The following is a 24,480-nucleotide window of genomic DNA, read 5'->3' on the forward strand; positions in this document are numbered from 1 at the left end:
AACAGTTAGTAAAAATATTTTGTTAAATTGCTATAGAAGTTTGTAAGTGTTCTTTGCTCAGTTTTGTACTTGTTTCATTGCAGACCAGAAATAAATAATTTGTAGATAGGTACCAGTTCGTGGATCATGCTTTAGCTATTACTATGATGTGGACTGTGCAGTAGACTTTATTATTTACCTTTTGAATGAGGTAACCTCATTTCTAAGATGTTCAAATGCTTACTGGTATTATCATGCTTAGTGTACATATATATATATATACACAAATTTGACTTTATGTAATACGTGTGCTGTAACAAAACTACACGTCACTAACTGAATCTGAAAAATCCTTAAAATAAAGGATGAAGTAATGCTAACACTCCGACTTCGAGACATTTACTAATCTCTGATGAAGCCTCTGAGAGGCTTCATCAGACCAAGAAACTCTTTGCATATTACAGTATGCATCTGCTATTATCATGACATTATTCACTCTGATTGTTCAGAAAATTATTAAAAAGTCATGGCAGCACTTCTCCTGGGTTTCATCACATACATCCAGTCTGATTTCTTTCACATAAAGCACTATCAGTTTTATGTTTCTCTTTTAGGCAAAGTTATATACAATTGACCCTACACATGTCAGAGAAGTCTTCTGTTGAGGAGCTGATGTATGACAAAACACCAGAACACATTTGATCTAAGAGCTCAGTTTTTAATCACGAGACGCCCCACCATGACATCCTCATCCCATTCCAACCTTTCCCTGGGGAATATAAGACTGCAGTGAGTTAGAGGGGTGGTTGGCAACAGAGGGTAGCCAACTCAGTTTCTGTTTTGTTCAGTGTTTCTTTAATTGATCAGTGGTGGGGGGAGGAAAGTACAGCTTGGGTAAAGGGGAGAAGAGATTCATTTTGAGTACTTCTATGTATTCTTGTTTCTTGTTTTTTTAAACTCTTTTAATAATATACTTTTTCCCCCTTAACAATTATATCCTAAGACATGTGACACTTTTGCCAAGATGACAGCATATGTCATTCATTACTGTTTTCCATCTGTGTTTGTTTTCATATGTAGTTACGTGTAGATAAAGAGCAGCTGTATAAGGTACAGTTTTAACTGAATAATTCAGTTGAATTAATTATCTGTATCGGTTATCAATTCCTTAATGACACCATGTAGCAAACAACGAGTGCTGAAGCGGCCTATAGCAGTTAAGTGTATTAATGCTTGTGCATCTGGAGTCATATGGAGATCGGCTAGGTGGCTCTGTAGATCTTGGTAGGACTTGATCACCTGTCTGGAAATAGACTAGTTTAGGTTGGGCAACTTGGCTGTGTTCCACGTGTGTCTCTTCTCTGGCAGGCTAGCCCAGGGGTGCTCTCAGGGCAGTGGATGAGGCTGAGAAGACAAACCCACTTGTACAAGTGCTTGTCAAGCCTCTGCCTCCTTCACCTTAGCTCATAGTGGGAAGACACGTCACATTACATGCAAGAGAGCTTTGATCCAGGGAGGGTGAAGAATTCAGGCCATTTTTTGCAATTGATCACATATCTAAAAAAGTGCATCTCTTCCATTGAATGACAAGTGAGTAGGAATAGTTAAATTATTCATCTTGATGAAAATAAATGTACTTGGGCAAGTTAGTTAAACCCTCTGGGCTCAGTTTCTTCATTTCTAAAATGGGGATAATAATAGTACCAATCTCACAGGATTATAGTGCGGAATAATTAGTTGATTAGGTAAATGTGTAGAACAGTGCTTGGTATAGACATATGCACAGTTTGACTGTTAGCTGTAGTTATTAACATCATTATTATTACCATTATCATTATTATTATTTTGAGGCATCACTGTTAAGCACTGACAAATTGTAAGAATGGTATGTGGTTGTATTAATACTTTCTTAAGCATATTTATTTTGTGATTTTTTTGCTAATATTTATAGCACTGATACCATCTGTTCATGTTACAAGCATTATTATTTTAGGAATTACACATGTCTATATTCTAGAGAAAACAGATTTAACATTACAGAACTAGTTGGCACATGTTTTAATTATAATCTTAAAGCTTCTTATTTAAAGATATACTGCAAGTACTTTATATTTTTGCTTCCATTTCCTTGCTTTAATAAATTTTATACTAATTTTAAGATGGTAGAAAGCTTATGAATAATGCCAAATTATTTGATATTTACTAAAATTTTGTGATCATATATTGATATTAATTTGTTCTGTATGGTAACAGGAACATATACCAATGCTTCCCAAGCTCTCATATGCATACGAATCACCTGGGGTCTTGTTAAAATGCAAATTTTGATTCTATAGGTCAGCCGTGGGGACTGGAAATCTGCATTTCTAACAACTTCCCAGGTGAGGAAGTTGCTATTGATCCCTGAATACCACGTTTTAAGTAGCAATGACATATTTAAGATTATATATATGTATGTATAATATATATAAAAATATATATATTTACATTAAATAAAATAAATTAATATGAATCATAACAAATAAAAGTTGTTCTTGCCACAATTGTTTAAAAGCATAATGTCATAAAAAGAAAATACATATTAAATATAACATAATAAATTAAAATATAATATTTAGTAAACGAAATAATATGTCTAAAGAGATATATATCAAACATCTCTAAATGTCAAATAAGGTCTTTACTGGCAAAACAAAGCCTTCATTTACAATTTTGTTTCCTCAGAAACTAAGTAACAGCTTCTGGTCCTATAAATACAGGGACTTGTGGAGACTGTTTTGTTGGTGGGAATATACTCAAAATCACTGGGTCCTATAATCAAATAAAAGCTGCCTCTTAAACATGTAAAACATTATACTTTTTTTCTCCCTGTGGGCATTAGTCACAGCCTGATACTGTACATATTTGATTATGTAGAATTTCAGATAAATAAAATGCATTAGTCAACTAAATTTTCTACGTTTGAGCGTTAACTACAAATTATTTTTTGTTTCAAAATTCATGACTATAAAATCTTACAAAAGGTCAGAATATTCTTCCCTTTATATGTAATCTTAAGAGTGTTCTGTATTTCTTTTTTTAAAAAGTGGGTAGTGTCAGAACAGTATCATTAAAGGATATAATTAATTTTATTTTATTTATTTTTTTAAATATTTGTTTGTTTGCTTTGGCTGCACTGGGTCCCAGTTGTGGCAGACTCATAGTTAGAATATAAATTTGTCTGGAATGCTTCTTTTTATGTTTTCCCTTCGAAACGGTGGTGGTGCTGGTACTAGGCAAACCTGTAGATATTAACCAAACATAATTTTCATGTAGTTGTAGATAAAAACAAAAGAGATGTAGCAACTAAATGGAATTTGTGGACTACTACGTAGCTAACTACTTTTACAGGAAAGCCCAGGCTCATAACACACCGTAAAGGCTTTTCCAGGGATGAAACTCTGATGAAAATGCTGATTCAAATTGTATGCATTTGTATACATGAACATAAGTGCAATCCAAGCTTAATTTGGGAATATTTGAAACTAGATTAACAACCTTAGATCACAGTTGGCAAAATTTTTTAGCAAAGGACCATACAGTCAATACCACCGTTTTTGCAGGTCATACAATCTCAACAACTCTCCTCTGCACTTTGTAGCATGAATTTGGCCATGGATTGTAGTTTGCCGACCACTGGGTTAGATTCTCAAGGTCACTGTTAGCTATTAGGTTATGATTATGCCGAATTATCTGGGTTTATGGCTTATTTATTGGTTACAAATTATGGAACATGGGTCCTCTATTCTCTCCACCCCCTCCTCTCATCCTAAACTGAGAAGCCCTGCTTGGTGCATGCAAATGGCCCATCACAGTATTTTCTTAAACAAAGACATTTCCCTCAGAAGAGGAATTCTGCTGCTACTGTTAAGATAATAAGTACACCACAGATGGTCCTTTCATTTCAAAACAACCGCAACATAAAAGGAGATATGAAATTTTTGTTTAATTGTTGTGTTTTTCTATTCTGTTATTTGATGATTTAGTTTGGCAAAGTTACAAACTAATATTTAAGCTTCTGCTGGAACTCAACTGCTGTTGATTTCTGTTGTGATGGTGTTGGTGGTTCTAAGTATAGGCTGGGCAAGAAGAGAAAAAGACACATCAAACTCCTTATCTATTTCATTTTGGCAGTTTCAAAGAGTTTATATTTGAGCTTAAATTTAAATAAGTCTTCTCATATTACCACTGCCAGTTTTAGAATGTTTCACTGGCACAGTCGTGGTATGACTCAAATAGATAAATACCATCAGTTAGGTTAGGTCTGCGTTGGTAAGCCACCTGGGGTTCCTTCTTTCTTTAGTACTTTTCTTGCCACTCTACATTGGAGGTCTCACACTGGGTGCTCAGGGGTCCACCTCAGACCATTGGTCTGTGCTACACTGAAAAACAGGAACAAAGAACAAAGAAATAGCCGCCACCATACAAAGGAGATTTTTATCCAGAAATCTGGATTTTTTACTTCCTTTGAAAAACCAGGCAGAAATTTTGCAGATCTAAGGTTTTTATTTTCCCATGAAAACGGTCATCCTTTCTGCCATTCTGTCCATCCCCTCAGCCCTGAGCCTGAGTAAGGGGCATTTATCCTCACATGGTGCTGTGTTGGGCTGCAGCCTGCAGGCCTGCAAGCCCTGTTGTACTTGCTCAGCTTCTAGACCTAGGAAAGAGCCCGGAGTCAGTGATAGAGAAATTAATGGTTTAATGGACAGGGGGAATCTTACACCTCTGAAGCAAGATCCTGGAGCGACACCCCACGGTGTTTGGCAGATGGCAGGCAGGAAGGGCCGCAGTCTTTGCCCCCTGGGGGGAGGGGGAGGTTACCAGTTATAGGGGGAATTGACATTCGGTTGGCTCATCTGTTACCAGGGAAACTAGCAGAGGGGCATGCCTCTCCCCGCCCCTTTGATAAGCTATCAGGGCGGAGATGTTTTGATCTAAAGATTAGAACAGTCACTAGCTGGGACAGGGGCAAGTATGTAGGAAGGTCAATCAGGTGAGTAGGGTGTAGGTGAAGCAGGCCCTGGTCCAGCGGGGAATGTCCTGAGAGCAGGAAAGCAGCCATCTTGGGGGGCCTGATCATAGAGGCTAGGTGCTCTGATGCCGCCAGCCTGCTTCACTCTCGTATCTGCCTGGTCAGTATAGGCATTTGAGTTTGTGGCTCCAGCCACAAAGCTGATCTCTGGGGATCTCATCAATTACATTTTTTTTTTTTTTTTTTTTTTGCGGTACGCGGGCCTCTCACTGTTGTGGTCTCTCCCGTTGCGGAGCACAGGCTCCGGACGCGCAGGCTCAGCGGCCATGGCTCACGGGCCCAGCCGCTCCGCGGCATGTGGGATCTTCCCGGACCGGGGCACGAACCCGCGTCCCCTGCATCGGCAGGCGGACTCTCAACCACTGCGCCACCAGGGAAGCCCATCAATTACAATTTTTTCCAATCCTACCTATGGGACTATTCACTCCATCTATCCCTCTAAAGCATATTGTAGGATTCAAACACAAAACTATGACTCTATCAATTGTACAGTTACTATCAAGAGCATTTTTGCTTGGGTTATGTGTGTTATGTTTTCTTTATTTGGTCAAAGTCACATTTTCCTTGCAAGGAAATACCTTGTAGAAGTTAGTGCCAAGAAAAAGAAAAGATTTTCTCTTTAATAATTTGTATTACATAAAGCCTTTCTCTTTTTGTCTCAGCTACCAGGAAGTTCAGAACTCAGTTTAATAATGTGTCATAATTCTGGTGGTATTTCTCTCCTTATTTTATGCGCCCTTGATTATTAAATTAATACTAATTACTAACATGAATACACAACTGCACATGTCCTACAAACAGTTTTCAAGTCCATTTTGCAGGAGATTGGGCTTCAACACATCAGTATATAATAAGTGTTACTAACTTCTCAAACCATCCTCCACAAAGACAACAGAATATAAAACACTAATCAGACTATATTATCATTCCCTTGCTTATTCAAGAACTCTGCATATCTACCTCTTGCTTATAATAAGAAGTCTAACCTGTTTATCAGAGTGCCCAAGACCCTTTATTACATTTCTGTAACCTAGCACATCATTCTGCACTTCGGTCCTCACAGAGTCCCAGTAATGGACTAATGATAGTTTTCCAAATGTATCATGGCATTACCCACATCTTGTCCTTCACAGTACCATTTACCCCACGTATAGTCCCTCTAGGAAGGTAAGTTTACCACAGCAAATACTGCACTGTACTAGCATTTTTAAGCACAAAAATTTTAATAAAATTCTTCCAGGAAGAATCCTGTTCATTTTGTATATGTTCATTTTGGTACATCTGAGGCTGAGCCCAACAGTTCATACAAAATTGTTCTCACTGACTAATCATTTAACTAAACTTTGGTTTGCAGAATTGTTGATAGAATTGAAATAACTGATACAGGGTTATTTTTGACTATAAATAATGGAAAGCCTTTTTAGAATAAATATTGAGTGCTTACTATATGCCAGGTCCTCTTCTAAATATGTAATGCGTATTGATTCACTCAATTCTCCCAACCACCATATTATCCTATGATTTTTGTTCCCATTTTAGAGATGAGGAAACTGAAGCCCAGGGATTAAGTAATTTTCCCAAGGACTCACAGCCAGGAAGGAGTGGGGTCAGGGTTGACCCCAGGAGGTCTGTTTCCACAGATGACATTCATAGTCACCCTGTCTCCCATTTGCAGATTGAAAGTCTATTTGTCCCTTATGACAGCAAATAAGTAGTAACCAATCTCAACTTCCATTAGTCCTACCAGTTCTCATGAGAATGATGGGATTATTTTGAACTCCAATATTTCATGAGCAGATTGTATTCTTGAAATGTCTAGAGAAGTCTAGCAAAAAGCATTAGACAATAGTAACTTTGAATGTAGTGTGTATGCATGTAAGTATGTGTATGCACATTAATTATTTAACCAAGAATAAAGAAGGGTGAAAAAGTACCAGCCAGTCTCCACCATCACAATCACCTGAAGGCAGTGGCTCTCACTGTGGAAGACAGAATCACCTCCCTCTGAAGTTACTGGCACAGCTTGTAGAAAGGGGATGTGTTATTGACTGGCTTGGAGTCTTAAGATGCAAACATTTGATTTAAAAAGACTTAGTGACAGAGACATACCTAACAACTTCTTCCACATCAAGGGTCTTCATTCTCATTCATATTCAACTTAGTCAATTTAGAGTAGAGACAATACACTTCTAATTGCTGATGGTAAGGCAGGCAGCATCCTCCATGTTTCGTACATTACGGCAGGGGGGATCCGTTGATTATAAGGAAGGGTTGATCACCCTATGGACCTGCATTTCCAAAGCTGGAGGCCTTCCTGTCTCGAGATTAAGGTCAGTCTTCAGTGGTCCTCTTAATAAGGTAAGGCTCTGGGCAGAGACCTGATATCTTAGTCAGCAGGTGCCAGCTCCTCGAGTCCCCACTGAGTGACGTACTGGGTCAGCCTTTACCATACCCACTCCCAGCTGATTCTAAGACCGGTTTTAACTAGTATTAATAATATGCTTAGCTGCCTTGGCTTGTCTCAATAAAAAGACAAAGGACGTGCCAAAGTCTAATCTGTTTGTCCTAGAAGGTACACGCTCAACCAATATCTTATATTTATGAGTCTTAGAGCATTCCATTTTATTTTCCTCACCACAAATGTATGAACACAGACCCTTTTATCAGTCTTTCCTCTGAAGTAGGGCCTGGAGACTGACTCACCGAGACTATCATTTATTAGAGAACTAATAGGAGGATATTTGGAGAAATAAAACTTTGCGGAAGACCGGAATATTTATTTGGATGGTATCTAATTCAAACCTGAGGTAGCATCATCTCGAAGAAATGAAGGTCTACATAAATTCCTTTGGGAGGGGGCTAAACCTGTCTTCTGGCTGTTTTAATCTCATCAAATTAATAACTGGAACTATCATCTTTGTCATAAAAAGCACCTGCCATTAACAAAACCTGTTCCCCTTGGAAAACAATTTAACTTTCAGTGAATTAAAGTTATGGGGCACTCTCAATAAATTGCATCCGGCAGTTAACACTCTCATGGGAAATACTGAAAGAACATTTCTACAGACAATAATGTCACATTCCTTATTATGGCTAGCATAACTTTAACTCTTAAAGGTTTTATATTTTTAGACCCTAAAGGATATGTTTTTCAGAATGTGTATAGAAAATAACTTTTTTAAAAGAAAAACAAAAGTTACTATTTTTTGTAGTCATAAAAATCTATTAAGGTGAAAAAAAAATTACCTGATATTTTTAAAAAGATAATGACAATAAAGTTCTGTTTTGCCTCTGTATTTCATAAACATGGACGAGCACAGTGTTGAGCCTATTTAAAATAGCCACAAAAACTAGTTAAGTGACTTCCATGGTCTGTAACTAGGAAGGCTGAATTTTAAAATTATTTTTCACAAAGGTCTATCTGAAATGCCTTTGTAGGTTAAATTTTAGAAGTATGTAAAACTCATCTATGAATATTTGTGTTATTAATGATAACCATAAGGTAGCAAGCTTTGTGTTATTCATCAATCAGTGTAGATAATGGCTTTGAGAGTCGTTAACTCATTGTACTCGTTCCAAAATTTCTTTTTTTTTTGGCTGCGTTGGGTCTTCGTTGCTGCGCTCGGGCTTTCTCTAGTTGCAGCGAGTGGGGTCTTCTCTTTGTTGTGGTGTTCTGGCTTCTCGTTGCGGTGGCTTCTCTTGTTGCGGAGCACGGGCTGTAGGCGCGTGGGCTTCAGTGGTTGTGGCTCACAGGCTCTAGAGCGCAGGCTCAGTAGTTGTAGCACACGGGCTTTGTTGCTCCGCAGCATGTGGGATCTTCCCGGACCAGGGATCAAACCCGCGTCCCTTGCATTGGCAGGTGGATTCTTAACCACTGTGCCACCAGGGAAGCCCTCCAAAAATTTTACTCAGGGCAGCTGTTGATGATTCTCTTCAAGAGTTCCAGGGGGACTCTGAACCATGGATTAGGTCGTGATTTTGAGCTCATGTCACTGTGACCAGCTAACATGACACCTGGCCTCTGCTCCAGGGGCTAGTTTGTATGCCAGCTGATTGTCAGGGACTTAGTTTGAGGTGTCAGCTTGTCTCTTTGTAGGTAAAATGTATCACCCTGTAATATCAGTGACCTAGTGAACAACTGGCAACAGGGTATCATGTAATTACTCCTATGGAAATATTGAAAGTAGGCTATACCTTACACGTGTATTTTATTTTGTTTAGTTTGTTGTGAATACAGGATGCTACTTTATCCTGTTGTTTCTGTTTATACTCTGGTTGAATTGTATTCTGTTCAACTGAAATTATTTTGAGTTTGCTCCTGTATTCTAATTTCTAATTAAAGGACATCCATACTTTTGCCTATACACACACACACACACACATACATGTATATGTGTGTGTGTGTATATATTCCGGAAAGTAGCAACTTCTTCTCTATTCATTGTATGTTGATAAATGTATATGGACAATTAATACCTGCAGGAAGAGGTACATCTGGCCATCCCTGCCCAAGGGCTGACTCGTTGGCCATTGTGGGCAAGTTTATGGAAGAAGGAAGAGGAAGCATGAGGAAGCTCCCATTCCTTCCTCTAACTTTCATTTCTTCCTTTTCTCTCAACAGGAACTTTTTACCCCTGAATGCAAGTTTAAAGAATCTGTTTTTGAAAACTATTATGTAATCTACTCATCGATGCTGTACAGACAACAGGAATCTGGTAGAGCCTGGTTTTTGGGATTGAACAAGGAAGGGCAAGTTATGAAAGGAAACAGAGTAAAGAAAACCAAGGCAGCAGCTCATTTTCTACCCAAGCCATTGGAAGGTGAGTGTTATGGGTGTTTTATACTTATCAGATTTATCACACATTTATCTTTCACACTGATGACTCTACCATGGCCACAAGGAGCCCTCATGGAATGCTGGAAATGTTCTTTATCTTGATCTCAGTGGTGATTCACGGGTGTCTTCATAAGCTGTGCATCTAAGATTTGTACACTTTACTGTATATATGTATATGTGTGTATATTATGTGTATATATATATATATATATATATATACATATGCATATATTCCATTAATTTAAATGTGTCCATACTCATTTCTCATGTCTCAGATCCTCACTACCCCAACCTCTCTAGCCCCTAAATAATTTTAATTTAAGAAATTTAAAATCTGCAATGACATTATAAAGCTGTGACTATGACAGTAGGTATACTAGAAAAACTAAGTTTTGCGTATTATGGAATGTTTGAGTATTTGCCCATTTTGCTATTATCTAGCTGAAAGTAACCACGTATTTGTGAATTAGTATAATTACAGAAAATATAAAGAGTTAATAAGTTGGCCTTTAAAGAACTTGTTGATATTAGATATCTCCCTTCCAAGCTGCATAATTGTTTAGTAAATTCAAATGTGGCTTGACCTGCTTTTACACTCAGCTGTAAACAGTGAAGCCTTCAGATTTACTTTGATTGGATTTCTGGAGAGGAGGCTACAAAATTTTAATTAATCAGAAACATCTGCACATTTCTCATTAAGGATTCTACCGGAATTTTATCTGTGTAACATTTGTTTAGGAACTACTAAAAGAAATTGATATTGAGGCTTTTCAAAAGTGTTTTTCTATTCAAATGCTTTTGTTTACCTTTTGCAGAAAATCAGACCTGCAATAACTAAGTAAACGTTTGAAGCCAGCTTACACGGTTCGATTTTTCTTTTTGTTTCTTATTCCTACAGGAAAGCATTAGCCATCAAGAGAAACGCATATTGGTTTTATAATCCATATTGTCTTTATAGGAATAAGATAATTTGAAATATTGGAAGTTAATTATCTGTGGATATATAATTCAGCTTTCAGTTTGCCTAGGTTTGGAAAACCAGTCTTGTTGGTTAATACCATCTTTATAATGTCAGTGATATTGACTATATCACTCTTAACTAAATTTGCCTCTACAACGAGTCATTGAAACGCAAACAATTAGCCACCAGGGCCTATCTAGGAAAGGAAAAATTATTCCAGTCTGAAATATGAGTGACTTATTCTCATTCAACGACAGATCATAAGGAAAATGAGAATAAAAATAAGAAATTAGAGGGTTTCTCTGTTCTTCCAAAATAACGTATCCATGATTTGGCTTTACCACTTCAAGTGAACTTTGAGACCGTCAGATATTCAAATGCGAGTGAAAAAAATTTAAAAACTAAGTCCGTAGCAACTCTACAAAAATCAGGCAAAATCTGGAAATCAGCTATTTAGTATATCCAGCAGGAAATATCTGAGACCCTAAAGATATGGGGTAATATCACTCTGCATTTTATTAATACACTGAACTGTTGTGTGTATATGTGTTTGTTGTGTGTTTATGTATACATGAAGAAGAGAGAAATAGAATTTTCAAAAAACTAGCAGACAGAAGTACTCTAAAGACAAGGGGGTATTATAAAGACAGGTTATCACATAGTGTAATTGATAAGGAAAATGAATTTCAAACTTTCAAAACCCATACAGGATGTAAATTGTATCATTGGAATTCTTAGGGCAAATTAGATTCTTGATGAATTATTGGTGCTCTGGGGCCTTCATATTTCTTACACAGCTTCACTGCGTAGACGATCAAGATTAGCACTCTGATGCTGCTGTCACCTAACTAAACGCCTGGTGGGAGTGAGGGACTGGAAAGTTTGTCAAGGATATGGATTAATCTCTTAATCCTCTTCACTTGCTAAGTCCTTTATGATAGGTCTGATACGCATGTGCTTTCAAGTCTGTGTGCTGCTGAAAGGTCTCACGCTGCATTTGCAAAAGGTGAAATCCTACCACCTTGAACATGGAGAATGCATATAGTGGTTCCTCCTAACAAAACTTAAGTTCTCTTCGTAAAATATAGGCTTTCAAAACCCTAAAAAGCAGGTTGGGCAGCTCTAATTCGCTTGTCTTTCTGATGGCAGATGATTTTAACTCAGTGTTCCCCAAGCATCAGTCACCCTGAAATCTCCTTTCCCAGGATTCCCTGGAATCACTTGCAGAAAAGCCACATGAACTATTGTGATTAATGATATCACCAGATCAATTCCCCAGAGCTTCCTCAGACGTCATTCCCACTTGCCCTCTTGCCATTCTATACTTCTGCCTTATATGACATCAATGACAGATTTTCATGATTATACCTGAAAATGAGGCATAAAAAATATAAAACACCCCACACTTGCCTTCAATTATTTAAGGGTCTCTTTGCATGATTTCGGGAGAGGAAATCTAAACAATGATCTCTGGAAGACCCTGGCTTAAGGAAAGGGAGTTGTCTGTATTGCTTTTATGGCTTTGAAGCTGAGAGTAGTGTGATTATATTGCCTTTGAAGCACTTGAGAGAAAAATTATTTAATGACCTGGGGTGTAAATACCTAGAATGGAAAAGATGAGTGAGAATGAGTTCCACGTGTTGACAGCGTGCAGTGGAAGGAAAGTCTTTTTCTCGCTGAACAAAGAGAATTAGGTTAAAGGCTTGCCGTTCTCACATAGTCCCTGTGCGGTGTGTGTGTGTGTGTGTGGCCACATCCCCCATTTAAACCTTCTCTCCTAGACAAACATGCACGTGCCCCCAGGTGCGTATTTTGGATACACAAACCAGAAAATGCAAAGGAAGTAATATTTTCTGTTTGGGGGCCGGATTTTACTGCTTTAAAACAGGAATTCCCTCTTGATGGGGTTACTTGACTTCAGGGAAAACGGGACTGGGCCAACGGCTGAGGTCTGCGTGTGAAGCTAACCAGGTAACATCTCCTTTTCCTCCTGCCCTCCCCGTCACTAGTTGCCATGTACCGAGAACCATCTTTGCATGACGTCGGAGAAACGGTCCCAAAAGCCGGGGTGACGCCGAGTAAAAGCACAAGCGCGTCTGCAATCATGAATGGAGGCAAACCAGTCAACAAAAGTAAGACGACATAGCCAGATCCTCACAGGTGTTGTGACTGACTCGCCCTGAGCACCGTTGAGTGATTTATCCTGGCCACAGCCTCCTGTTCCGGGGCCCAGGAGCAGCTGGCAGTAAGTAGACGCTTGCTCCCCGCTGGCTCGAACTTCTTGGTCGCAAGTGGATAAATCTCAACGTGTTGTGCCCTCACAACAAGAAGACACCTGGATAACCAGCTCAACTCAGACCATGGAATGCCCTACCAGATATGGAATGCCTTTTTAATATCTTTTCTGTGACTGTGACACTTCACGTGAATGACCTACTTCACAAGTCCACTCGATACCTTGCCTGCTGACAGCTCCCCATATTCCTTTTTGAGTCCCGTTTCGGCGAATTCCATGTGTTTAAGTTCGATTTTGTAGCACACAGATACTCTTGAGTAATTTCTAGTTAGATGCTGTAAACCTGTGCTATTATGGAGTTCTCTTCTTCCCGTTTTTACAGGGCTGCTGGCTCCACTGTCTGTGACCTTTTGCAGGGATTGTGTTCCTCTCAATCGTAACTTGTAGCGGTTGGCTTAGTTTGGAGAGCGATCAGGGAAACAGAAAGCCTTCTAAACCTATTATGACACATTGCATCTATAACGATTAAGAGTGTTGTCTCTGGCTCACACTACTGATGAAACACACATATATGCTCTGTCCAGTAGCAGATACTGTGCTCCCAAGGCCGTGTGGCCGGGCTGAGAAATGGGGTCAAACGCAGTCATGGGAAGCGCTCTATGATCTGGGTTTGACATCCCCCTTAGTTTCTTTGTGTGTGTGTGTGTTTTATACATATCACAAGCTTACTGGTAATGGTAACATTTGCCTTGCCCAGCGAGCAAGACCCACTGGTTTTTGAGAAAGTGGGTCCAAAGAACTCTGTAGGCCTTGTAGGCCTGATTAAGGTTCATTTTCATCTATGAATCCTCATTATTTGGAAAAAAGGAAAAAAAATCAATAATTACAACCTACAAGAATTGCGCTACCTAAATCCATTTCAGATAGAATCCTTCCTGTTTTTAATGAACCAAACTTAATGCCATCCCTGGTTTGGGCTGCATTCCACTCATACTCAGCAGAGCATGGGCAAGGCGGCTGTTGTGTTCTTTTCTGCAGCAGCAATGCAAACGTTAGTTATAAATTAGACTTTAATATTTTTGGTGTTTAACAAGTTTTTAAACTGGACATATTAGGAAAAAAATATTTTTTTTAGCTCAGCATGCTGAGTCAGGTACTGTGTAATTCACCAGTCCATACCTCTGACTCAGCTTCTCGGGCCCCTGTGGCCCAATGGCTGAGTTAGAGGTGCCTTGCCATGATCTCAGAATGCAGTCTGTTGAATTATTCTAGATTAAAACTAAAGACAAGACAAACCAACATGTTCAAACATCAGGTTTTCGGTCCATCTGATTTTTTTTTTTTTGCTGTTCTTTGATTTTGCTTAACTTCCTTTGGAATTTAATACTGCTGAATTCTGAGCTTAGGGAAGACAACGACTAAGAAAGTCCATGAATAGTTGACTCCACAGTGAAGAAACCATGCAAAATGTTCAATATTGGATATAAAGAGTTTCAAAATGTTTGATACTAAGCTGTTTGGAAATATATTTGTTAACTCTGTGTATACTTAATAAATTTCAATGTTTTCTCCTCAGAAGAGTTAACTGAGACCAAACTGAACCTCATTTATAGAAAACTATACGTGGGATCAATGAACTGGCCTCTTGTTATTATTTCCATGTGGAAGGATGACCCAGTCGCCATTTTCTCCCATCTGCATTGTATTTACTGGGAAATTATTTTGTCACTGCTTTCCTAAGTCTCCATGACAGCCCTTGCCCAGCATTTAAAAATTTTGGCCTGCTTAGCTGATTAAAGATTTACTATCAATTTAACTGTTTATGCTTATTTCATTTTCGTATTGAATTCCACTTTAATAAATAAAATGTTAGCATAAACGTTTGAGTAGATTTATTGTCGATAGTGCTAAAGTACAACAAAATGCTTCTTTTGACCTCTCTTGATTTCTTGTTACACCATTTTAAAGCTTATTATTTTTAACAGGCTAAGTTAAAATACATTAGATGAATTTCATTAACCAATTGTTTAGGGAAGACATATATTCCATAATATGTGGCAACTTGAAATTCCAATTAGATGGACTTACCCTACTGCGCACAGGCACACACACACACATCAAACAACCCCACCTATGTTTTTGGTAATCAGCCCTACTTGCTGGTTTCTTTTTCCCCTGTAAGCTTGTTTATTGGTTAAAATTATGACAAGATTTATTTTTGTAAGTGACTGAGATTTCAGTAAATGTGTATCTCTGTTTTGTTTTTTTACATGAGTTATCGATAAGGGCATTTATCTCTATGAATGGATGTCAAAATACTTTCTTCTAATATATGTTTAGACGTATTGCAGAGGGGTCCTTGTTATTTGTGATTTAGTTAGATCATTTCCTCTGTGTCTGGTCTGACCTGTTGCATGGAACGAGGACAGCACTGATGAACTGCATGTTGTAGGACCTGTGTATCAAGAACCATTGGTGTGTATTAATCTACATACAAAGAGTTTGTCTGCATTGTACAGTTTCTGTGTTGAATATCATTTGTTGTATTCATAAATACAACATATTGAATAAAATATTTATATGACGGCATATTCAAAAACATTGAACAACTTTATGTAATGAAATGGCATTGCATCACCCACATAGAGAAATGTCATGTAAATAAGTTTGGTAAACTCATTTTCCCCCTTTACCATGCCAAAGAAAATTTTAGCTCTTTGATGATACCTCTCTTGCTATTTTTCCAGGATAAGACTCCACCATTTTCTCCCCTCAAAAACTGTTTGCTGTTTTAAGTAAGTGCAATCTGTCACCTTTGGTGTTCTGTACAGTAAATCTGATGGAATTCATTTGTATTTAGAGAACACCACATGTTCTGTACCTCCATGTACATATGTCGATCTTATCAACTCTTTCCAATATCACATTCCTTTTGCATCCATATCTGGTGTGAGAGGGTTATGTCTACTGATTTGTTATGGTAGCTGTTCCATTCATTCCTCAACAACGCTCTGGAATGTTCATTGTTTTGATATTTCAGGTGACATCATTTTATTTTCCTGTAAGTTTGCTTTCTAAAATACTTTGCTACAACTTTACTTGGAAAAATTATAGAAGAGATGCAAATGGTTCAGCCTATATAAAGAGTAAAATGGAACTGAGCATCATGTCATTACAAATCTTGGAGAATTTAGAGATTCGTGCTCTAAATGTTCCCTTGCCCTGAGTGTTTGGGGTAAGGGCTGGCTTCAAGATGGGCCCACAAGACTGCTGCAGTCCGTCTAATTGTTTGCCTCTTGGAGAGTAAGAAGAGTTTCTTTATCACACCTGGCCAGTTGCTTAATGAATGCCTAAAGCACTACAACAGTCTGCTGTTTTCAGGATGACCAACATCAGATTTGGTTCTTTTTTAAAAAACAACAAGAAAAAAACTTCTCTCTTTTTAAGTTAGACATGTATCACTTCATTTAAAGTTTTCTCCCTAATATTAGAGTGAGAGTTAACATTTGAAGGAGAGACCAGATTGACTAAGAAATCCATTTTAGAAGGAATTGAAAATCATTAAAAATTATTTTCAATGTTATTTCAGAACAAGACTATACCCAGGGCAAGCTTTTGAGCTAAACGCAGGCATATCAAACTCCAGGTGTGAAGAGTATTACTTTGGAGTGAAATACATTTCATAGTGTAGCTCTCTTAGCTTACAAAGTGGCACACAGGGCCTGCTGACTCTCTCGAATACTCAGTAGGGTTTCAAAGGTTTGATAGTGAATCTGCAAACAAAGACTGAGTTATGTTTTTGTTTTTACCTGGTTTTCTCTATCATTTGGTCTAATTCCCACGTTGTGTTTGCATTTGAGGTCGTGGAGGCCATTCCTTCCAATGCGCGGTAGGAATCTAGATTAGCTCAGAGTCCAGGAAGACAACAGGATATAGTGATTCTCTTAGATCTTAGGACATTAGTAGAATCTTATTAAAAAGTCCTTTATGGAAGAATTCCTCAGTGATGGTTAGCCAAGCAAGCAGGGTTGGTGCCAACACCATCTGCAAACTTGTCGCATCTTTCCCAGTGGACATTAATCCCACCATAACTGCCGACCAACTTGAACAAGCCAACAAAATTTGCATATTTTCCCTCCACCTATTACAAGTTTGTTCTTGCCCTGCCTTTTATTTGAAGAGGGAGTTTTTATCTTAGTAATGGAATCAAAAGTCAAAGTACAAAATAACATTTAAGAAGGTTAGAATCTATGTCTTTACATGTAACTATGTTTATTTTTCTCCAACTTAAACATGTAAATTAAATCACTTCTTAATAGATCTATTGATGTTTCATTGCTAGAGACAAAACCACACATAAAAACACGCACAAGAACTGTTATAGCAGACAGAAAGAGGTAAAAAGAAAATATTTCTGTTTTAAAAGAAAAATATTCATTAGAGTTTAGGTACCATGTGACTTATGCTATAATTCAGCTTTGGTTCAATAATTCATGGCTAAATGAACCACAGAATATAGCTGACTATAATAGATTTTGTCAAAAAATTTGGACAAATCACATTCTGAACTTTATAATAAAGTAATTTCTCCATATTTAAACTTCTTAAAGAGCATAAATGCTGAGGACATTTTTCTTACATGAAAATATAAAAAGAGCAGCATTCTTGCTGAAGGGATAACAAATATAGAGAATGAGAAGAAACATAAGACACACCTAGGGTAACGTGATGAGACAGGAAACTAAGGGCCGTACCAGTAGAGGAGGATGGCAAACTACTGCTTAGCTGCAAGCCAAATACAGCTTGCAATCTGTTTCTTATGGCCCAGGAGCTCAGAATGAGGTTTTTTTATTTTTTCCATTTTAAAGTATTAAACGTGAACAGACAAGAATCTTCTATAGAGATGTATGTGACCCACAGTCTAAAATATTTACTATCTGGTCCTTTATAGAAAGCAGGGTTCTGCAAGAGGGGAAACTGAAAGTCATTTGTATTATGATGGCTGGATAAGGTAATGAATTCCAATGTTTGTGCATCATCACATAAGGCATCAAAATTGCAACTGAACAATGATAACAGATTTGTTTGAGGCTTAAAGTGTTTAGATAGAGGAGAGGAAAGAGTACAATCTATCATTTCTTGACTCCTTATGGTCCCCTCACTTTATAAAAACTGATATATCAATTGACATAATAATAGAGATACAATTTACATGGTTGCATTCCTTAATCTCAGGATAGAGATGACAATTTTATAAATCTCTTCAAGTATGAGAACACTATTAGTACTATAAAAATCAGCATCAGTTAAATTTTCTCTTAAATAATTTTCAATATCAAATTTTTAAGTAACTCAGCAGATACATATTTTCCTTACCTTTGGTGATTTGACTTAGAAAAGTCCAAGCCACGACTCTAGAATATTTACATCATCAAGTAAAATTTCCAAGCAAAAATTTTCATCTTAAACAATATGGAAATGATTTTGTTACATTATTCTAGGATTTTACAAAATATAAATCACATTTAGAAAAAAAGTGGGGTTTTTATTAGCTCTAAATAATTAAAGGTTGCCTAAACTAATGTGTATAAGTAGACTTAACTGTAAATATGTAAGGGAAGTCCAAATTATTGTACATTTTCATAATGCAATGTGAATTTCATACAGAGCAGAATTTCACCATTAAGAAAATAAACATTTTGTTCTTATTATTGAGTGAATATTTGTAATTTCTATTTCAGCCATTTCTGGATTTTTTAAAAATCCTCTGAGCTTTTGAGACTTTTTATTATAGTATCTCTTCTTGATTTCTTTGCATGTCCCTACTTTTCCAGTAAGTCGTGTATCCTTATAAATAAGAATCTTTTAAGAGAAGTGAATGTGTATTTCAGGCCCATCATATATCTAACTATATGTTGTCTTTTTAAAAGGCAAGTTACCATGGAGTAAACAGTAAAAAAAATCGTATTTCTTGTATATGTAACCCTTGCCCAGTTTTTAAAAATGTTCTAGAAACAGAATATAGATACCCCTGAATAAAAATTCATTTTGGGGGTTAATCCTCAGTAGGCAAATATATACTGACACAGAATATAAGCAACTTATGTCACCATTTATTAAAAATGTCAAATTTTGCATTTTTCATATCTTCCTTAATCTTAAGAGTCTTTTTTGGAGTGAGTTTATTTTTAATTTTTTTAAAAGATTTTTTTTTTTTGATGTGGACCATTTGTAAAGTGTTTACTGAAGTTGTTACAATATTGCTTCTGTTTTATGTTTTGTTTTTTTTTTGTTTGGTTTTGTTGTTTTTTGGCCATGAGACGTGGGATCTTAGCTCCCCGACCAGGGATTGAACCTGCACCCCCTGCATTGGAAGGTGAAGACTTAACCACTGGACCGCCAGGGAAGTCCCTTTTGTGAATTTAAAGTGGGACTAGACAAATGACAAATGACTTAATGGCTAAAATGACCAGTTTTTTTTTTTTTCAAAAGCACTGGTTATGTAGTTTCTGCCTGCTCCCCTAGCCCATGTGTGTTTGTATACCACATACCTCATGTCTCCATAGGAAATACTGGCAAAATATGGTCAATGGATTTATGTGAGGATATATCTTCTCCTTAGACTCCAATATGGTCTTTCTTGTATAGGGGTGTGCATTTCTAACAACCGTGTAACTCAGGGTTTCTCAGCTCAGGCACCATTGATACTTGAAGTTAGATAATTCTTTGCTGTGGGAGGCTGTCCTGCACCAGAGGATGTTTGCAGCATCCCTGGCCTCCACCCACTAGATGCCCACAGCACGCCCTCCCACCCCACCCAGTGGGACAATGAAAATTGTCTGTAGACATTGCCAAATGTCTTCTGGGTGGTAAAGTTGCCCTTGTTGAGAACCACTGATGTAAATTAAGGTAGAAAAAAATTTTTCTGGCATTATTTACATCAGAATTTGCTTAACTCATCTTTAATGGGTACCCAGATTTCACTGAGGCATTCAGAAATAGAAAAACATACAATGGTCTGTTTGACCTGTCCTAGGGATGATTATATATGGTTCCCTCTGCATTTATATGTTCTAATGGCCTAGAAAAATAAGAATCCAGTTCTCTGCCATGGATTATTAAGGATATTCTGTGCCGAGCCAGATTTCACATGCATTTCCGTTCCATCCATCCCAGCATTCACAGTTTCCACAGCTACAGATTCCATTCCCTGCAATAAAGTACACAGGGGAGTCATTATCATGATCGAAAGTCACCAAGTTAAAATATGTTATTCTAAACCACAGCAGTTCATAATCAAGACCATTTCATTCATCCTCTGCAGATTTTCTTATTCTGTTCTGTAGCCATCTTACCATTATCTTGTTTAGCAGCGATGGGAAATGTGATTTTTCACATAATTAATGGCATCTGCTTGATGCTACCATCTGTGTATCATCTAATAGTGACCATCCTGTGTCACTCCAGGTGGCTTCCATGTCATAATTTTGTTTTCCTGTAGACAGCAAGTTATGTCTGACTTATGAATAAATGCTAAAAACCATAAAGTCTCCTGACATAGAATGAGGTAAGCTGAGGAATCAGCTAGAAGAGGAGCCTTGTGCCACAGGGACGGACAAGACAGTGAATGTCTAGCTTAATGACATACACAAGCATTCATCTTTTACCTTCAACTAGAAACAAGGAGAACAAACATAACGTGTCTCCCTTTCCCCTGTAACTTGTTCAAGCAGATGTATTTTATAACCAATTATCAGGATTCAATAACTTGGGAGAGCAGTAGCTATGACACTGCTAAGTCTCCCTCATCCCCGCAACACACACACCCCACTCCTTGCAGCCAACCAATACATCAACCGTCTTTGAATTAGTGGTACCTGGGTCCTGTTTAAAATAATACTCCATTCCCTACACCAGGCTCAAAGTAAAATGGTTGTCCAGATGATTATTTTCTCTTTTCAACATATAACTGCATATGTGTGAGTTGAGGGCGTGGTTACTTTTATCTGCCAATGCCCACTCCCCTTCTGCGGTGACTTCCTGTGAATAGTGGGTCTTGATTACACGGACGCTCTCCTGCCCAGCTGTCTACGGCAGTACGCGGTGGGTATCATCTGTCTTTATTGCCAGCTGTGACATAGAACAGTTAGGGTAGGTTGATACTGCACCTGTGCAAATGAGACCATCATGTTTGTCGCAGTCCCTGTCATCACAGTCGCAGAATTCTCCCGAAATATACCATTCTTCGGCAGAACAAATGCACTTCCCACAGTGACAAGAACCTGAAATCACAAAGGGCACTACTTGCTGTCACCACTTAACTAAAGGTTTCCGTCTAGAACAGAATATCATCAGTGCAGCGACAACAGACTTCTAATAACCTATCCTCCAAAGGGAAAAGTTTATTGAATAGCCGGTCGCTCAGAGGGGAGCCTGACTTACTGTAATTCGTAAAGGTTATCCAGGAAAGGCTTCATTATGGATCTAGACAGTTGCAATTAGCCTTGAGCAAATGTTCCATGGCCCAGCCTGGTTGAAATGTCAGTGAGAGCAGAATGTGGTTGATTCTTATAGATGGCCTTCCAAAAAAGGTATTCAGAAATAGATGTTTTTATTTTCTGAATTGAATCATGCTTTAAAGGTGCTTGTTTTTAAAGGAATTGAATAGCAAGTTCTAATAAGAGGGGATGCATTTATTAATAAAAGAAATACTAAATTATTGTGCTTACAATTCTGGATTTTTGTTTACATGATTTTCTTAAAATACGGACACGCCTGTATATTGGGTAGCTCTTTTATTTATTTATTTATTTTTTGTGATACGCGGGCCTCTCACTGTTGTGGCCTCTCCCGTTGCAGAGCACAGGCTCCGGATGCACAGGCTCAGCGGCCATGGCTCACGGGCCCAGCCGCTCCGCGGCATGTGGGATCTTCCCAGACCGGGGCACGAACCCGTGTCCCCTGCATCGGCAGGCGGACTCTCAACCACTGCGCCACCAGGGAAGCCCTTGGGTAGCTCTTTAAAGTGCTAAAAATACACACATAATAACTCATGTATATTCAACTTATCAGATTTCATTCTCAGGATTTCCTGCCATAATCAAGGATAGCTCTAATCTCCCCAAAATGTTCATCTTTTATGAGGCTCTAGGTCCAACCACCTTTTCCATTACTTTACACATCCCCTCTTTTTAATTAATTATTTAATTAATGTCACTAATTAAAAAATTCCTCTAGTTATTAAAAACATTTTGGTTTGCTGAGAAATAATTTTATTAATTATTTAAATATGTTTAAAAGAAGAGAAAATATATGGATTAAATGGTGTCACAAAGAGAAGAAAGCTCTCACAGTCTAAATGTCTTCATCTGATGGCCCATAAAACCCCACATGGCAAAATTACGTCTACAACCACAGTAAAGACACCTTTAAAATTTAAAGGAAAACACATAAAAAGGACTTTCCCTTCCTTCTATTTCCTTGGACGGGTTAGTCTTTCCAAACATGCTTTCCTTCTACTGAAAGATGCTTATCACTAAATTGTTCTGGTCAAAAATCACCTTAAGAGATTGTGAAGTAGAAAAAAGTACTTTGACCTATTTAACAAAATTCCAGACTCGGTAAGTTCAAAATTTGTCGGAGAGGGGCAGGAATCAATCATTAGTGCCTCTAGGAAGCACAGTGCTTAAAAAATGAGTTAACAAACTGAGTGAGTAAAGTGGCTAGAGAAAAGGATTTCCTCATACCATGGAATCAGGAAAGGATCTGTATAAACGTATCTCGAGCATTAAGCACTATGTGGTATTTCATATCATGGAAATGACTATCTGCATTTTAGTGGCAAAAATCCCCAATGGCCAAGTTAAACCTTCCACATTCCTTGTCATGTGGAAAGTAAGGGAGTACTAGTTATGTGCTCAGAGCTGGGTTTACCTTTGTTAAGTCCTTGCTTAAGCACAGCATGATTTCATTTAGTCTTGACTTGCCTTCCTGAGGGTCTTGGTTGCTTTGCATTTTCTTGAGTAAAATCTAGACAACTTCCAGTTCTGATGAGTGACTGACAGCCTGATGGTTGCTTAGGAACCAGTGGGCGAGGCCTTCCGGCTCAGTCTGTGAGGAAGGCTGGCTCCCTCTCGGTCTCATTCAGGTACAATGTTACCTTATTTTAGAGATTTATCCTAGTTTTAAAGATTTCTTTCAAATTTCTAGGCATGGAAGTGTTCACCATTCAACTGCTCATTTAGTAAATGGTTAGCAACATATCTGCAAAAAAAACCCCAAAAAACAAAAAAACAACTTGGGACATTTCATTGAAATTTCCTCAGAAAGCACCATATTTCGTGCTTTATTTCCATGAGTAATTACTGGAAGAACTGGATCGTTTTCAGTTGTTTCTAAAATAGTATTTCCTTTGCATTCCAAAATTATTTCTACAAAGCAGCAGAAGTAAATGACTTTATCTGTCCATGATAGTCACATCTTATGCCTAGGATTTTTTTTTTGTATTTTGTCACAATTCATGAAAAGATCTCACATTTCATTTTTAAACTTAACCTCTGGCCTTGGAACTATTTTAATTACTGCTCTTGCTTCTGGAATGCTTAGCTTCAGTCTATAGCAAAGTATTTTCCTAAAACTGGTAAGCTCAGCTAAAGTTAATATGGTATCATGGAGAGACCATTTGACAAATAAATTCCAGTTCCAAAAGTCTACTAGTCACTGAAATACTTAAAGTGAAAAATGGGGACTGATTTTTGTATGTGCTATGAAAAAGTAGCTTTTCTCAGTCAGCGTTTTCCCAGCTGTGTTGTTCTTTACTGTTTGTGTCTCTCAGAGGTAGGAAGTTCTTCTGCTTGTGAAACTAGGAATAGCATGTAATACTAACACATTGTGATCATTATTAGGACCTCTTATAGCAGCGCCTTGGTTGTAAAGTGCTCTGTTTTCATCAGTAACTGGGGGTCAAACTGCCCATCTCTAGAAAGGGAAAAACTTAGGCAAAGGATTCTGTCAGTCAGGCACAGGCCACATGACTGCCAAGAGGGGAGCAATTGTTCAGCTCAGCTGGCCGGGCTCCACTCACACCCATGAGACCCAGTCCAGCTATAGGGAGAAGCTGGCTCATCTTGGCAGGATCTCTAGGGTACTAAGTTCACGACCACAATATCACTGACCCATTTATTGTCTTTCTTAGTATAAGGACCCTAAAGAGTGCTCTGATCTCCCTTCTGTGCTTCCCACTGGCTTCCATTCCTCGGGAATCAGCCACATTTTCTCATTTGTCTTCAGAGCATCCTTAGGACACAAGAAGGGGAAAGAAATGAAATTCTTCTGCCTTCAAAGATGAGAAAATGAAAGTACATCAGTTAACCTAAGATTCCTATCTGATTCAATCT

General features: G+C 38.0%; 2 protein-coding genes across 5 annotated transcripts in view; one reads left to right on the forward strand and one right to left on the reverse strand.

The window, feature by feature from the left end:
• The window catches only part of FGF14 (fibroblast growth factor 14), a 620,737-nt gene extending 601,944 nt beyond the window's left edge, over nucleotides 1-18,793 (forward strand). For all 3 annotated transcript variants that reach the window (XM_012534402.3, XM_049701200.1, XM_004273621.3), the window contains exons 4-5: nucleotides 9,672-9,870; nucleotides 12,858-18,793. In XM_012534402.3, coding sequence (XP_012389856.1) covers nucleotides 9,672-9,870; nucleotides 12,858-12,994 — 336 coding nt within the window. In that variant the 3' untranslated portion in view covers nucleotides 12,995-18,793. The remainder of the gene's footprint in view (nucleotides 1-9,671; nucleotides 9,871-12,857) is intronic.
• Nucleotides 18,794-19,572: 779 nt separating this feature from the next.
• ITGBL1 (integrin subunit beta like 1) overlaps nucleotides 19,573-24,480 on the reverse strand; it is a 214,337-nt gene continuing 209,429 nt past the window's right edge. For both annotated transcript variants that reach the window (XM_004273622.3, XM_049701180.1), the window contains 2 exons: nucleotides 21,253-21,366; nucleotides 19,573-20,294 (listed from right to left, as the gene is read on the reverse strand). In XM_004273622.3, coding sequence (XP_004273670.1) covers nucleotides 20,203-20,294; nucleotides 21,253-21,366 — 206 coding nt within the window. In that variant the 3' untranslated portion in view covers nucleotides 19,573-20,202. The remainder of the gene's footprint in view (nucleotides 20,295-21,252; nucleotides 21,367-24,480) is intronic.

This window comes from Orcinus orca, chromosome 18 (genome assembly GCF_937001465.1).
Source record: "Orcinus orca chromosome 18, mOrcOrc1.1, whole genome shotgun sequence".
In the NCBI taxonomy this organism is placed as follows: domain Eukaryota; kingdom Metazoa; phylum Chordata; class Mammalia; order Artiodactyla; family Delphinidae; genus Orcinus; species Orcinus orca.